Genomic DNA, 17,010 nt, shown 5'->3' with positions numbered 1-17,010 from the left:
ATGTCCTACAGCAATGCCCTTCAAATCCACTCCTCCATTCTCTGCATTTACCTGCGTTAGACACCTTCAAATTCAAGATTACAATGTTAAAATGCTGCGTTGATGAGACACAGCAGGAGTATTACAGTTGTTATGCGACTAAAGATGTAAAAAAAACAACAAGTGGAGCATTTTAAGAGGTAGCATTTAAAGCTAAGGAAAAATCACACATTTGTATGAATGAATTTGTGCCTTGAGTTTTGTGTTCGGTGTGCCCAATATAAATGATTCAAGAAGTGTCCTTGCGATGAGTGAGTAGAACTAGTGGGCTTCCCTGACGAAACAAGTCCAAGTGTGTTTGACTGCACCGTGGTCACACTTTCAACGGTTTATACTGCGAGAGGAGGAAGTAACATGAGACAAAATAATGGGATGTTGGCTAATATAAGAGATTAAGATGTTTTTAATTTCTTCTCAGAAAATAGACAAGAGCGGACAGGAAAATCAATTTTTTGTGATCTAATTGAAGCAAATCACATCAAAATAGAAGGTGGTCAGACAAATCGATCAATCATTTATTGACATCACGCTATGAGAAGTGTGAAATCAGGACAGTTAGTGGATCATTTCAGCACAGGCCTGTAGCAACAAAGACACTTAAGAATGGTTGAATTTGTGAACTGTAATGACAGACAAATTGGTGAGTGGCTCATGAGCAGAGCTGCTGGCTTTGTTTACCAATAGCTCGAGCCTAATAACCTTGTAATCTGAGCCGCTTTTTGCTCGTTTCTCGCCATGTCTGGCCAGAGGGTGTGTTATTGTTTTCCTCAGGCTCAGATCCTCTCTGTCTCACCCTGCCTTTTTCTTCTCATTAGCCCTCGACTGTTTCCGATCTGGCCTGCGTGTTTTTCAGCTCCAGAAAACCTCAGTGCAATTCTTTCTCTCTGCTTTTGTTGCTCTGTCTCTCTCTTTCTCTCTGTTGCTGCTCCTCATAAGCACAAATCAGGTTACAGTGCCAGGCTCCCTCAGTGTGCTATTGATCTGCTACGACTCCCACCCCAAACACTCGGTCCCATCCCCCATTGTGGCCCGCTGATAATCAGACAAAAAAAAACTCTCTCTGTTTATCTGTTGCAATCTAATATGTCACCTAATTTGTGCAAAGAAATGTAGAGTTGCTTGCAAAGGTCTGGGTAAATGGCTTACTTTGGAAGTGAAAAAAAGTAAATACAATCCCTAAATGACCAAATATTATTGCACTGCTCAAGAATCAATGGTTAAATGACCCATTTGAACCAGGCACAATAGAGATCAGCTGATGATAGCTCAGTGCTGATAAATTCTCTGACTCCTCAAATTTTGTGGTACCACCCAACAACTGTGAGCTCTCTGGAACATCTACAGAGCTGAAAATGAGGCTAACTTATGCTTACAAAGCAAGGAAGTCTGTAAACAAATGTCAAAATGCTTCCACTTTTGCAATTTTCACTGTCAGAAATGCCATTATGAAATAGCGATTAAGGGGAACTGTGGGAGTTAAGACAAGATCTGAAGACCAAGAAGCCTTCAGGAAGACACTAAAGTGCAGTAATTGTGCACTGTTTCACTGTGCAACGCTGATGCATCTACAAGGAAAAGTTATCCAGTAAAACCTTTTCTGCAGCTTCCCAAAAGCTAGAGTCTGAAGTAAGCAAAGGAACATCTGGATAAACCGGAGTTGTGTTGTGGGGCCAAATGCAAATTAAGACAAATTAAGTTAAATAGATTTCTTTGGAGGCTGCACAGTGACTTAGCAGTAAGCACTATTGCTTTGCACCTAGAAGATCCTCTGCTCGTGTCCCGGCCTTGGCCTGGGACCTTTCTGCATGGAGTTTGCATGTTCTCCCTGTGCAGCGTGGGTTTTCTCCAAGTACTCCAGCTTCCCACAGCCCAAAAACATGTTGAGGTTAATTAAAAATTTTAAATTGTCTGTAGATGTACATGTGTGTGCGCCTCTCTATATGTACCCCTGTGTTAGACTGACAACCTATCCAGGGTGTTCCCTGACTTCACCATAAGTCAGATGAGATGGGCTCCAGCACTCTGTAACCCTAACGAGGATTAAGCGTCGTATAGCTAATGGATGGATGGATGATCTCTTTGGCCACAGTAACCAAAGTATTTTATCAAATAAGCACACATTTTATTATTTATTAACTATTACAACAGACACAAACTGAAACCGAGTGACCCTCACAGTCCCTGGACTTGAACATCATTGAAAATCTGCAGGCAGCTCTTAGACATGCTGTGTCTGCAAGGCAGCCTAAAAATATCCCAGAAATTGATGTGATCTGCAACTGGGTAAAATAACAGAAAGACTGTTAGCTTAGGTTACAGAAAGTATTTTTAAGCTGTGAAATCTGTCAAAAGAATGGTTGTAAATAATTGATTCAGTGAGTTACACAAACTTTCGCACCTTCTGTCACCAGCTGTGCCAGTAACAGTTTTGTGTTTGGATCCAGGCAAAGGAAAAGACAGAACAAAAAGCCTTATAAAACTATTAATTGAGTGAGTCGGTGAACTTAAAGTGCCAGCAGCTCCATTGTATCAAATAAGGTTCTAGTGAGTGTAATTAATAAGGCTGAAGGAGGTGTTAAAGTCTAATTGTAGATATCTTGAAGTCTGACTGAAATAGAGAAGCGGAATCAGATAATTAGATGCTATTTCAGGATTTTGCTGAAAGATAAAGTCACCTTTTAAAGAACGCTTCATCATTGACAGTTTTGGCAGACTGGTTTTATCTTAATTACAAAAAACAGCAGTTCCACCACCTGAGTGTTTAGTTTAACTAAGAACTGACTAACATACTTTCATTATGTCTGTGCTACCAATACTTTCTACCTTAATTCTGGGTTTTGCCTGCAAAGAGGACTTTTTACTGCCTCTGAAGAGGTTTTCTGCATGAAAACAATGAGAACTGAGAATAAAATTTTGCTTAATCTTCTTTCTTTTCTTTTTTTTAACCCAGTTTGGTTAACGGGGGTCTCATTTACTCAAACATAACAGATATTTTTGAAAATAAAATCATCAGACATAACAGAAAAATGCATAGATTTCTGCAGAATAGGACAAACACAACTGTATATGGACTGATCATGATTGCTGAGCCATGAAAAAGCCTCGCTGACTAAACACACAGAACAGTGCAGGATAAACCCAACTCCAAGAGGCATGTACAGAGATGACTGTCACGATTATACTGCTTCACCTTTCAGTTTCAGGACGGGTACAACCTGTCTGGACCTGTTGGCATCTATCATTTACAACAATGACTCCTGCTGGCTCCGGTTGGTTTTTTAAGTAAATTGCAACAGGATGTCTTTTCTGTCACTATAATAAAAGAAGCTTGAACGTGCCAAGTCCCAAGTCGTCTCTCAATCAACAACATAAAGTGAAAACTAACTGCCAGAGGAAGACTCAGACTCAGTGGTGAGAGCAGATGATGAAACTAAAAAACTAAAGCTGAGCTAAGCTGATACTAGCAGGGCTGCCAGTGATATGCTGAGGCCTCTTTGGATGGGAGGAGGATTAAAGTCGGTTTACGATCATTGCTGGATCCCACGGCTGCTGTGACACCAGTCAGAGGGAAAGCCCAGAGGAAGAAAAAAAAATTCAGGAGGTGGAGTTTGACCTGTAACGTAATAGCTCCATATTGATGTACACTTTTGTTGTTTGTGTCCCTGTTCTTTCTGTGTTTTCGAGTGTAAACGCCCACCGAGAGTCGTGCTTGCACCGTTCCATCTGCTGACTGTCCCCATATCTCCATGTACTACATGTGCTGCTATCATGTACTTACTGTGCGTTTGCATAATGTGTGCTTACATATTTGCATGCAACGTCTGCTGCTGGTTTAGGAAAAGAGCACAAAAATAAAACCCCGATTATGATAACAGCTGAAAACTGTAAGTTGGTGGTAGCTTGGTTAGCAGAAGTGGCTACAATAAAACACTAGCAGTAGCAGAGGAAGAAGTAACTGTAGGAGTAAAAACACAAGGTATGGAGGAGTGTAAGCAGCTGTAACACCAGCATCACTTATTGAAATCGGAATAAAAATGTGTCATGTTGTCATTTGTACACATATAGCACTATATTTAATAGATTTTAAATATTGGTTTAAAATGATTTACTTTATTTTCAAGTATTGTTTCTTAGTGTACTCCACATGCGACATAAATGTGCTCAGCTACTATCATTTCCTAAAGTAATATTCCTTGATTGCTGACATAGTGTGCAGTTAAATGATACTGCACAACCTGACTGGTAGTGGATTTTTGGAGCCGATACCGATTTTAGGGGGAAAAAAATCACTTAAAATTGTTCATATATACACTTTCGTTCAAAAGTTTGGGCTCACACTTTTATTCATGTGCTGACATAATTGTACAAGTGTTTTCGAATCATCAATTAGCTTTTCAATGTGATTATTTCTTCTAAATTTAGGCATTTTCTGTCTGTTTTTCTTGTTTTTATGTTGAGCATAAGGGACAATTTTGTCTCTTTGTGACATGAAACTATAATGCATCCCATAATTACCGATGCTCCACAGTTGGTTATAGAGAAAATGAACAGAAACCGGATAGTGTTCAGACTGTGACACCTGCATGGATGTAAAACTGAGTCTGGTGCCAGTTTTTTTTTTTTTATTTACAAGGGACTCAGATGTGTCTTCCCTCCTAAAATGTCAAGGGTTCTTTCTCCTGTACTGATGAAGTTCTGAGGATCAGAAGTGATGGAGAAGTTTCATTAAAAAAGCTAAATCTGCATGAAAACACATTTTAGTTCTGTTAAACAAAAAACAAAAACTGCAACCAGATCAGTTTTACATCCATCCAGGTGAGAATCAGAACGACAGGAAATTTGTCCTAAATTACTTGAAAATTTTACCAAAGACAGCAGAATAGAAAATACAGTCAAGAAATTGATGACAACAAGATCAGCTAATACATTGTATGCAGTAGAACACAGAAGTGGATGGTTGCTGGAATGGGCCTATGTATATATTACATTAAAATCAGCCGTTTGCAGCTAGAATAGTCATTTACCACATTAACAATGTCTAGACTGTATTTCTGATCCATTTAATGTTATCCTCACTGAGAAAAAATGTTTTGATTTCAAAATACGGACGTTCTAAATGACCTCAAACTTTTGAACGGTAGTGTATGTTATTATTATTGATGTACTGAAAAGGGAAAATGAAGGCATCTTTGTTTAAACGTTCTAGTAATGTATTGCACAGATTAGTATGCAACTTACTGTGAAGACACTATTTGACTCCATGCCACTTCTGCTCAGCTTCATAACTCTGCCTACATTGTGCTGCAAGGCTCTATGCAATAATGTAAACAATGGAATTTGAACTACTCTTTGGACAAACTATGTGATAACAAAACTATCCCAAGCATATTTTTTAGATAATGTTCTGTAACAGAAAGGGTCTGATATCGGAAACATATACATCAATACCAATATACCTCTGATGTCCAATATCAGTCAATAATACAGAAAAATCGAAACAATCAGTTGGCTCTGCTATACTGTCTCATGAAATTGTGAGGTATTCTCAAAGTACTTACATTTTGCAGGACACATTTGCATTTCTACTCTTCAAAACACTCTCATTTGATTCCTTTGTTATTGTTAATTTTGGCACAATAAGTCCACTGCTGAGTAAAACCAAACTATCCTAATCCCTATTTTTTATGAATTTATCAATGCAGTAACAGTGTTACTGCCACAGTAGAGAGTAAACAGTGTTATTGTCTGCACTAAGCCTATAAATAAGCTCACAATCTCATGTCACAGGCCTGAACATGAGTCACATGTCTGATGAAACCTCTGGAGCTGGATGTGATGCTGCGGCTGAAGGGCTCCCAGCAGTGTCCGGCCGGTAGCTCACCTCCTCGCCTGTTTTGCGCAGCGCCTTCTCCCTCTCGTACTGCGGTGATGAGCTGCTCGTTGTCCTCCTTCAGCAGCTCCAGCTCCACTTCGTGCTCCTGGTTCTCTGTCAGCACCGCGTCCAGGTTCTCCAAGACGTTCACCACCAGCGGCATCAGCTCCTTCACCACCTCCTCGTCGTAGCTGCGTATAAGCGCTCGAACTCCCGGTAGATGGAGTTGGCCAGGCCCGACACGCGCTCCGACATGACGAGGCCGGAGCCGTAGTCGTCCTGGTAGACCACCTCGTCTATCTGCAGCTCCATCATCTTGGCAGCTGGAGCCGGCTTCACTTGTCCAGATGAAGGCTGCGCTCAACAGTTTTTCGGGCCTGTACTGAGGTTTGGATCCCGCTGAGCGCACAGAGAGGAATCACTGGAGTTCCTCAAATAAAGACTTATGCCATTTTGCAGCACGCAGCGCGAGATTTAGCTGGCGGGAGGGTAGACTGTTGTGTGCGCATAACCTTCGAGCTGAGAAACTATTGTCTTGTAAATATTTTGATATGACGCAGGCCCCCCTCCTCCCTCTCTCCCTTCTCCACTACCAGGCAGCTGCATGTTTACCCGTCTGGTCGCCTTCGCCATTGAAGCGGCCCAGCTACAGCTCCTCCTCTTCGCAAGCAGCGCATCAGATCCAGGGAGCGGTGGGTGCGCATGTGGGCCCGAGCTTGGTGGATCGGCCCTTTGCTGAGTTCCCATGCCGGAGCAGCGAAACGCCTTTCGTCGATCGAGTATTGCCACTTGCCTCCTCAGCAAGCCGCAGCCGTCGGACCCCAGCCATTTGTTGGCAGGGCCATAAATAAATTAATAAATATGGTAAAGTAAATAGTCTATGGCTCCCGATCCGCCGCGACGCCCCGATCCGCCACTATAGCGTCGCCCTGCCATGACTGTCCCCGTGCTGCTGGCAAGGGCTCGGCGGCTGGATGGGTGATGTCTCCCTGATGGGCGAGAGGCTCTCTGCTACTCAGATGGAGAAGCCAGCTGACCGACTCTGGCTGACGTCACATCGTCTGCATTGAGGCACTGCGTCAATCGCGCTGACGACACATGAATCGAGCTTCAGGCATTTCAAAATAAAGGCCTGCAGTCTGTGTGTAAAATCTGATTAGAGTCTTACAGAACAGTGCTTAAAGATACCAGTAAAAGCCAGAATAATAAACTGCGTCTTTGAGTATTTTTTCTCCCACATTCACTGAATAACTCTAAATTACGGCAAACCAACCTAACCTAAAGATGGGCGCTCACGAGGTGAGTTTAGTAGCATCACCAATTCCTTGTAGTGTTCATGTTTATTTTTCATATTTAGTTATTTATCTAATTATCTTACAGAGATATTTCATATATATATTTTGATTGTTTTTTTTTTTTGCTTGATTCCAGAGCGCCATGCATAAGAACTGTGCCTAGACGCTCTGTCTGCGCCAAGAGGCAAATAAAAAAGCTTGAATCTTGAGTTGCAGAGGACAGTCATGACTGCAGAGAACTTTGAAGCGCTTACACACATTCAGAGTAAAGAAAGAGGCAGGTAAAAACTCATGTATATACTCAGAGGAGGGCACACCTAAACAAAGCAGACACAAAAACAGCTTTTCCCACAGATGAACAACTAAATCAGACTTTTACAGAAAAAACTAATTTTGAATCCATAACTTCTGAAACACGCGTATCCACACCTGCTAATATTTCTTTTCGGCTGCATGGCTCTCCATCATCCAGCTACCTCATGTACATAAAGTGTCGAAAACCCTGTATTTATTGTTGATAATCGTTTCCATTCTTATAAATTCTTAGAATCTGCGCAGTTCTCACGAAACCTTGATTCACTTCAAGCACGGGTCTTTTTCACACATCTAATGCTGTACATAGTAGTCAAACACTCATTTTTATTTCTTTAACATGTCTACGTGTGATTCTGTGAAAGTAATCTGAGAACAGAAAACACAGTCAGATTCCTTGTATGTGTTCACAAATTTGGCCCATGCAGCTGTTCCTTATTCTCAAATAATTCTAACACAGTTGGGAAGAAAAAATATAGCAGAGTCAGAGATATTTGGTCCAATTATAGGCAAATTTTACACTAAGCAGAGACTGCACTCTGTTTGTTTGTACAACTAGCTAATGTCACAAAGTGTGTAAACCTAAAGAAAATTCACTACGTTGTGGAATGTGTGTCATACGTCCACTAATGTATCGCAATCACCTGATTCTTCCCTGTTAATTCTGAGAAATTGTATGTCATGTTGATCAAAAAATTATGTTTAGCTTGTGTGAAAATATATATATTTATACATGCATATAAAACTGTTTTTTTAATCACTCTTTCTGTGATCTGTCTCCTCTGTATTTTTCTCCTAAAGTGCAATGCAGTGCTTAACTGCAGGAGTACAGGTCATATTAATATTTCAAACTATTTCTTCTACCAGATAAACAAACAATAAATCTGACATATATGCCAAATTTATAAAACAAACAGCATTATTAAGCCTCCACACAGGCAGATATTTGGATTTTTTTTTCTGTCCATCTGTCTCACCCAATCTCAAAAACACAATTTTCCTTGAACATCTGAAAGTAATATATTCAAATTTGGCCCAAACCTCCACTTGAACTCAAAAATAAATGTAATAGACTCTTGCAAGGAATACCTGGTAGAAATTTGGACTTAATAATAGACAGCTTTGACACAATTTCACATGCATCTAACAGTCTAAACCGATGAACTGATGGCATTTCATATTCAAAACGTTAAAGGTGAATGTCACTATGGTATTCATGATGGTTCTGCTAACACTTTTCTCAGCTGTATAAACACATCATGTAACTTTAGGGAACTAAGCGTAAGGCATATTAAATAGCAATTTCACTATTTGGCATAAAGCACACATTCATAAGAATAGTAATTCTAGCTACATATTAAAAGTCAAACTAGAATCATCACATAAAATTCTTTTATAAAAAACCGATTTTAGTGACTTTTTTTATCATCGTGAAATCATAAATCTACGCAGTGGTTCTAAAATGATTGAAGTATTACAGGTCAATTACAACATAGAGAATCCATTTAAGTATTCTGTGAAGGTTTCAATCAATATTTTCTCTCTACACACCATTTTATTACCAGAACCACATAAACAATAGCGAGGACAGCATTTCAATGTGCTATCTTTTGTATTTGTTTTTTCTACGACTTTTATTTTGAAAGGTAGAGTCGGAAGTTCTTATAAAAGCTCACTTGACTGAAATCCGCATCAGGACTGCCAGAATTTAATAAAAGTGACAATGCACTCTCCAAAAATGAAAATAAAATTCTTCACAATCCAGACAGGCAGCTGGAAACGTACATTACTACACCTCATGTCAGTTAAAAATGACACAACAATCTCATAAATTTTGAAGATTCTTGCCCAAAAAACCTTAAGCATGTACAAAAATCTCTATCCACATAAAGTCTTGTATCTCCATGAGTCACCTTTTGTATCTAAAAAGATTTCCTCGTTTGATTATGTAATTAATAACGAAAAACTGAGTTTTTTGCCCACAAGACTTAAGTGTTGTATATTTTTGCCATGTTTTATTTTGAGTGTAAAAAATTACCACTGAACTGCAAAGCTGGCTGAAAATGATTGAATCGACAAAAAAAATTAAAAGAGGCTATCTCTACTAACGATTAAACATGAAATATTACATCAGCTCAAACTCTGTGATCATTTTTCAGCATTGTAATTGCTTTTAAACCATTAACAAAATATGAAAAAGGTCTGTTGATAAATTGATCAACTGATAAATTGATAAATCTGACAATATTCTGCATTTAACTTAATACAAAAACTATTTTTAACCACCTGAAATGAAGTTAAATACAAAATCTGGTTGATCTTCACAAACACTACCTCGTTTTAGGGGACATTTACTTTCCCAAATCACTGTCACAACAGATGAAACTTAATGCATGAATAAGAAGGAAAATACTTTTTTGACACCTGTGTGGAATTTGAAATATATGGTTAGAAAAAATACTTTTTGCAACAAGTTCTTATTTTACCAGGACAAGTCATTTGAATGGGAATAATTCAGCTCTATAAATTCTGGAATGGCTGCACAGTGGAGTAGTGGTTTATTACTTTCGCCTTGCAGCAAGATCCCTGGTTCGAATCCCGGGGTGGGCCTGGGATCTTTCTGCATGGAGTTTGCATGTTCTCCCTGTGCATGTGTGGGTTTTCTCCGGGTACTCCGGCTTCCTCCCACAGTCCAAAAATATGCTAAGGTTAATTGATTATTCTAAATTGCCCGTAGGTGTGAATGTGAGAGTGATTGTCTGTATATGTAGCCCTGCGACAGACTGGCGACCTGAGTGTCCCCTGCCTTCACCCGAGTCAGCTGGGATAGGCTCCAGCAACCCCCGTGACTCTAATGAGGATGAAGTGGTGTATAGAGAATGGAATGGATGAATGGAAATTCTGGAATCCCACGATTTTCTGTCTAGGATTCAGACAATCCATTTATCTCTTGTGTTTTCATAGTAACATCGTTTGGACCACCCTGGTTCAGATACAAACTTTTAGAGATGACCAAATCTAGATTACTGCTACTCAGAAAGGGACTGTATCTCAAAATGTAACCTACCAGCTATTTACAAATACATGGAGATATTTTTGAACATGAGTTTAAAATTATAAAGGCGAAATGTCAAATCGTGAAGAAAATAAATGGGTCATTCCAGAATTGGAGGACAATTGGGCTTGAAAATTTTGGAAATATTTAACCTTCCCTTTTCTAATTTTCTGATACACATTAATCAATAATATGTAATAAATAGGGCAGGAACTTTAACGCATTAATTTCGATTAATTACAGTAACGCATTTAATCACACCTTTCTCAGTTCCCTAATTTGTGGCACACCAGTAACACTGATGACCAATAGATTGTGCTAATGAACCTAAAGTTTGTCTGCAGCATGTGGTCTATGGTCTGCAGTGAAGAGGATACACAGGAGTGATGTCAGCGCACAAGAAGTGTTTGTGAACAGGAAAGGAAGATGAGACTCATTGTGCTTTTTGGGAGGAAAGTTTCTTTCAAAAATCTTCCCGATGGCAACAACAGTCTTGGTCACGGCTAACGGTGTAGCAATCCCATAATAGACCACTTTAGAAGACATTGAAAGTGCTTTAGTTTACAAAAAGTCATAATATAATCGGTGCAATTGCATTTTGAGTTTGCAGTAATCTGTGAATGCAGCAGACAGATGAAAAATGCAGATAAATAGAAATGAAACAAACATTTTGTGGTTTAAGTTTTTACACTGCTTAAGAGGCAGAGCCTCGCAGAGCAATAAGTTAAATCCAAAAAATGTCTGTCTTGTATAACTTAATTATAGACCTTTAGTTTGTGAAAAAAATCTTTGTTTATAAATAAAAATGTATATTCCAATTAAAAAAGAAACATCAAAATGACACCATTTATTAGACTCAGAAACAATTAAAACAGAATGAATCTGTGGATTTTCAACTTCATTATGTTTGTTTCTGTGTCTGATAAATGGTGTCATATTGATGGTTCTTCTTTTGTAAAGAATGAATCTGTGGATTTTCAACTTGTCCAACAGACCCACCACTTACAGGGCAGGAAGTCAGGGTTGGGTACTATGCTTACCGGGCAGTAGGCAGGAGCGGGCGCCTGGGCGTGCGGCCCCCTGGTGGCGCAGACTAGCTCTGGGGACGTGGAACGTCACCTCACTGGCGGGGAAGGAACCTGAGCTGGTCCAGGAGGTGGAGCGATACCGGCTAGATATAGTTGGGGCTCACCTCCACGCACAGCAAGGGTTCTGGAACCAGAATCCTGGAGAGGGGTTGGACTCTCTCCTACTCCGGAGTTGCCCAAAGTGAGAGGCACCGGGCGGGTGCGGGATACTCACAAGCCCCCAGCTGAGCGCTGCTTTGTTGGAGCTCTCCCCGGAGAACGAGAGGGTCGCCTCTCTGCGACTTCATGTTGCAGAGGGGAAACTCTGACTGTTGTCTGTGCTTATGCGCCGAACAGCAGTTCAGAGTATTCGGCCTTCTTGGAGTCTCTGGGTGGTGTCCTGGAAGGGGTACTGCCCGGGGATTCCATAGTTCTCCTGGGAGACTTCAACGCTCATGTGGGCAACGATGGAGAAACCTGGAGGGGGTGATCGGATCAACGGCCTGCCCGATATGAACCCGAGTGGTGTTTTGTTATTGGACTTTTGTGCTAGTCATAGATTGTCCATAACAAACACCATGTTCGAGCATAAGGTTGCTCATAAGTGTACTTGGTACCAGAGCACCTTAGGCCAAAGGTCAATGATCGACTTTATGGTCGTATCGTCAGACCTGCGGGCCGTATGTTTTGGAAAATCGAGTGAAGAGAGGTGCAGAGCTGTCAACTGATCACCACCTGGTGCCGAATTGGATCCGATGGCGGGAAGACTGCCGGACAGACCTGGCAAACCCAAACGTGTAGTCTGGGTGAACTGGGAACATCTGGCAGAGGACCCTGTCTATAGGGTTTTTAACTCCCACCTCCGGAAGAGTTTCTCCTGCATCCCAGGGGAGGTTGGGGACATGGATTCTGAGTGGTCTATGTTCAAAGCCTCCATTGCAGAAGCAGCTGTTAGGAGCTGTGGTCTGAAAGTCACTGTGCTTGTCGCAGCAGCAATCCAAAAACCCACTGGTGGATACCAGCGGTGAGGGAGGCCGTCAGGCTGAAAAAGGAGGCTTTTTGAGCCTGGTCGGCTGGCCAAAAGGGCGGCAGCTGTGGCATTTGTGGAAGCTAAAATTCCCCGGGAAGCTCTGGCAAACCGTTCGATGCCTCAGGAAGGGGAGACAGGGCTTCGCTCAGGCTGTGTACAGTCTGGGTGGAAAACTGTTGGTCCCCACTGGGGATATCGTCGGGCAGTGGAAAGAGCACTTCGAGGAACTCCTGAACCCGGTAAATACGTCCTCTATGGAGGAGGCAGAGCCTGAAGACTCGGGGGAATCTTCATCAATATCCGTGGCAGAGGTCTCTGAGGTAGTTAAGAAGCTCCTCGGTGGCAAGGCGCCAGGTGTGGACGAGATTCACCCTGAGATGCTGAAGGCTCTGGACTCTGTTGGACTGTCTTGGTTGGCACGTCTATACAGACCGGCAGACCGGGGTGGTAGTCCCTATTTTCAAAAAGAGGGACCGGAGAGTGTGTGCCAACTACCGGGGTATCACACTTCTCAGCCTCCCCAGGAAAGTTTACTCTAGGGGTGCTGAAAGGGAGGCTCCGACCGATAGTCGAACCTCAGATTCAGGAGGAGCAATGCGGATTCCGTCCCGGTCATGGAACAGCGGACCAGCTCTTTACCCTTGCGGAGCTGCTGAGGGGGTCATGGAAGTTTGACCTGCCAGTCTACATGTGTTTTGTGGATCTGGAGAAGGCTTATGACCTCATCCCCCGAGGGGCTCTGTGGGAGGCGCTGCGGGAGTATGGGGTACCGGGCTCGTTGCTACGAGCCGTTCGGTCCCTGTACAACCAAAGTGAGAGCTGAGTCCGCATACTCGGCACTAAATCAGACACGTTTCCAGTGGGTGTTGAATTCCGCCAGGGCCGCCCCTTGTCTCCAATCCTGTTTGTGGTCTTCATGGACAGGATTTCAAGGCGCAGTCGTGGTGGGGAGGGTTTCCGGTTTAGGGGCCTCAGGATTGCATCTCTGCTTTGTGGCTTTGTTGGCGTCCTCAGACCGTGACTCCAGCAAGCACTGGAGCGGTTTGCAGCCGAGTGTGAAGCGGCAGGGATGCGGATCAGCACCTCCAAGTCCGAGGCCATGGTTCTCTGCTGGAAACTGGTGGATTGCTCCCTCTGGGTTGGGGAGGAGTTTCTTCCCAAGCGAAGGAGTTCTCGGGATCTTGTTCACGAGTGATGGGAAAATGAAGCGAGAGATGGACAGGCGGATTGGTGCGGCGTCAGCAGTAATGCGGGCGTTGTACTGAACCGTCGTGGTGAAGAGGGAGCTGAGCCGTAAAGCGAAACTCTCAATTTACCAGTCCATCTACGTTCCAACCCTTACCTTTGGTCATGAGCTTTGGGTAGTGAACAAATGAATGAGATCGTGGATACAAGCGGCCGAAATGAGCTTCCTCCGTAGGGTGGCTGGACTCAGCCTTAGAGATAGGGTGAGGAGCTCAGACATCCGGAGGGACCTCAGAGTAGAGCCGCTGCTCCTTCGCATCAAAAGGATTCGGATGCCTCCAGGGAGACTTCCTTTGGAGGTTTTCCGAGCACGTCTGTCTGGGAGGAGACCCTGGGTAGACCCAGAAACTCGCTGGAGGGATTATATATCTCGTCTGGCCTGGGAACGCCTCGGATCCCCCAGGAAGAGCTGGAAAGCGTTGCTGGGGGGAGGGACGTCTGGAACAACCTGCTTCGTCTGCTGCCTCTGCGACCCGGCCCTGGATAAGCGGAAGAAAGGGGATGGATGGATTTTTAACTTTCTGAAGGTCCTTGAACTACTGACGCTTTTGCTATGTGCCATACAATGGGAAAAACAAACTAAATCCAGGCTTTAAATCATCAAAATCACTTTTTTTCTATATGTCCCATTTTAAAATTTGACAAATTTTATGTATTTTAAATTATAAACATGTATATGTCTATTGACTCAACTGTCAACCAAAATTTATTTGAAATGAAAATAATTACTTATTGTGTCAAATATTGCTGTTTGGCAAAAATATGATTAATTGCAATTAATTAATGAATTAATTACCAGTCATAATCTGTCAATGATTCGACAGATTATGACTGTTTTTGGTGAGCTCGGCTACCTCATGGATTCTGACTCCGATTCTTCAGATTCCAACTGTGGAGCAAACACACCTGTGGACCTGGAAGCTCTTAACAACCCAGATGCTACTTCAAACCAATTTTTGATGGGAACAACACATTTTGTGCTATTTAATTGAAAAGCTAAATAGGTAACTTTATTGTTGGTTAAATGCTGGTCAACAGTTAAACAAACCAACTGCAAAATATAAAATATAAATAAATGTACCTAATGCATGATACAAATGCTATATTATTTGATTTTTTATAGTTTCATTTCAGTTTGTTCTTGAAATCCTCCCTGAAATCAGTCTTTTGCAGGGATTAGTATAATCCTGACAGGTATCCCACTCCTATGAAAGGTTTTGAAGAGTAAACACTTGAAGATCTGATCTAGATCAAAACTAAGATAGGATTACATGATCCTTTTTCCTTCATTGGCTGAAATCTTAACAAATTTCTTCTAAGCAACTGGGCAAAAAATAAATCCTGGCTGCAGGACACGTAGCTTATCACTAAATACCTGATTAAAGTTCACTACAGAGGCTCATGTAGCCTGAAGTCCTTTTCTTTAAAACAAAAAACAGCACATTAATTTACAAATTAACACTATGAGTAACTATTAAAATAAGAGATGAAGTTACAGCTTCCCCATGTAGGAAATCACTTCCAGACATTAACTATTTACAAAGAGAAGCTGAGAATGAACATCTTTGTCTTGAACTTTCTCTCAGTCAAACAAGTTCAGCTTGGGCTACTGTTCACCATGAAGAGGATCAGCAATGGAGACAAACACAAGCTAATGAAGCATAAAAACTGCCAACATAAAAGGCAAACGGCTCCTACGTCAAATGCACCTCAACTACCTCCATATTTTAAAAAACCTTTCCAGCTAAAAAGCCCAACAGAGTGTAAATGTTCCATAAATGTTCCGTAAATCGCAAATGTGATAGGAGGTAGTGTGAACTGTGTAAGAGATTTCCACTCTAAAAACACAAAAAAGAGACTTAATGTAAAATGTGTGTATCAGCAGTAATGAAAGTCTACTGTATTAATAATTAAACTAATCCATCAGGAAAACGTTGCATGATGAATTGCATATTAAACTGCATGAAGTACATAAATCTGCCAGGATGAATACTGATTCATGTGTATTAATGTCAATTTGTTTTCTTTATTAGTGTAAAGATTCTGCAGTTCTTTTATTCACTCAATAGGTGGCAGTGAAATACTGATAGTTTACATTACTCACCAGTTATCAATTTTACTCAGGCTCTCAGCAGAAGACAGGGGGTCCTTTGAATAAAACAGAAGTTTGAGGTCTAGTCTTGATGTGGAAAAACAGACTGAAGCTTACAAGGATTTAAATAAACAAAGCTGGAGTTTCATTCTTCATTACTTGTAGTCATCTGTTACATCGTTTTTCATTATTTCACCCACAAGTCCAAAAGAATCATGGTAAATCAGTTCATGTAGTTGCTTTTAGTTATTCTCACATCAAAACTGTAGTTTCCCAAGAAACACAACTGTGGCTACTGAAGATTGTTAAAATTGTGAAAGCCAGAACTCACTTTCCAAAAGTCACAATTTTCACTTCCACAATTGTGCACAAGTGTATGTTGTGTAAAAATATCACGATACACTTACATCTAGTACATGTATTACTTGCAGAACTTATAAAAGAGGGTAAAAATCTGAGTTTATTATGCAGACTATGAAAATTTTGAATACTACAACCCAACTGTAAAATTAAAGAGACCCCAATTTTGAGTTGTTTCTTGTATCACAGAAAGAACTCTTACTCATCTCAGTATCTGTATTTACTCACAAACATTTTGTCTGCACCAGCGCTTTAAGGGGAAAATGGAAATAGACTATCATGCAGATTCTAAAGTGTGGTTGCAAAGCTAAAACAAGATTTTCCCCCAGGACGGAAAACGGCCATTTAGTCTGAAAAAAAGCAGCTTGCACCAAGTGCTGCCTGAGGACAGAGCCAGACAAAAGCACCAGTGTCCGAGATTCAAGAATTACCTACAAATTTGGAGCAGACAAGACCTGGATTGTGTGTCAAACTTACACTAAACCAGACAAACATTTAACAACATGTGCATGGGATTTTGCTCTTTAAAAAGTGAACTCACCACTCGTGTTTCTCTCCCTGAAGCAGTTTTAATGAGTCATTACTGAATCTGAAAAATGACTACTGTTTCAATGTTTTTGGGACATAAACACAATAAACAAAC

The 17,010-nt window shown here is 41.3% G+C and overlaps 1 protein-coding gene across 1 annotated transcript in view; it reads right to left on the bottom strand.

Moving 5' to 3' along the window:
• Positions 1 to 6,339, bottom strand: part of mapk8ip3 (mitogen-activated protein kinase 8 interacting protein 3) — a 44,806-nt gene extending 38,467 nt beyond the window's left edge. The window contains 3 exon segments of the mRNA XM_051940949.1: positions 5,921 to 5,962; positions 5,964 to 6,112; positions 6,115 to 6,339. Of these exon segments, the coding sequence (XP_051796909.1) occupies positions 5,921 to 5,962; positions 5,964 to 6,112; positions 6,115 to 6,226 (303 nt within the window). The 5' untranslated portion in view covers positions 6,227 to 6,339.
• Between the last annotated feature and the right edge of the window lie 10,671 nt (positions 6,340 to 17,010).

The sequence above is a fragment of the Acanthochromis polyacanthus genome, chromosome 21 (genome assembly GCF_021347895.1).
Source record: "Acanthochromis polyacanthus isolate Apoly-LR-REF ecotype Palm Island chromosome 21, KAUST_Apoly_ChrSc, whole genome shotgun sequence".
In the NCBI taxonomy this organism is placed as follows: Eukaryota; Metazoa; Chordata; class Actinopteri; family Pomacentridae; genus Acanthochromis; species Acanthochromis polyacanthus.
This window is presented reverse-complemented; position numbering and strand designations above follow the sequence as displayed.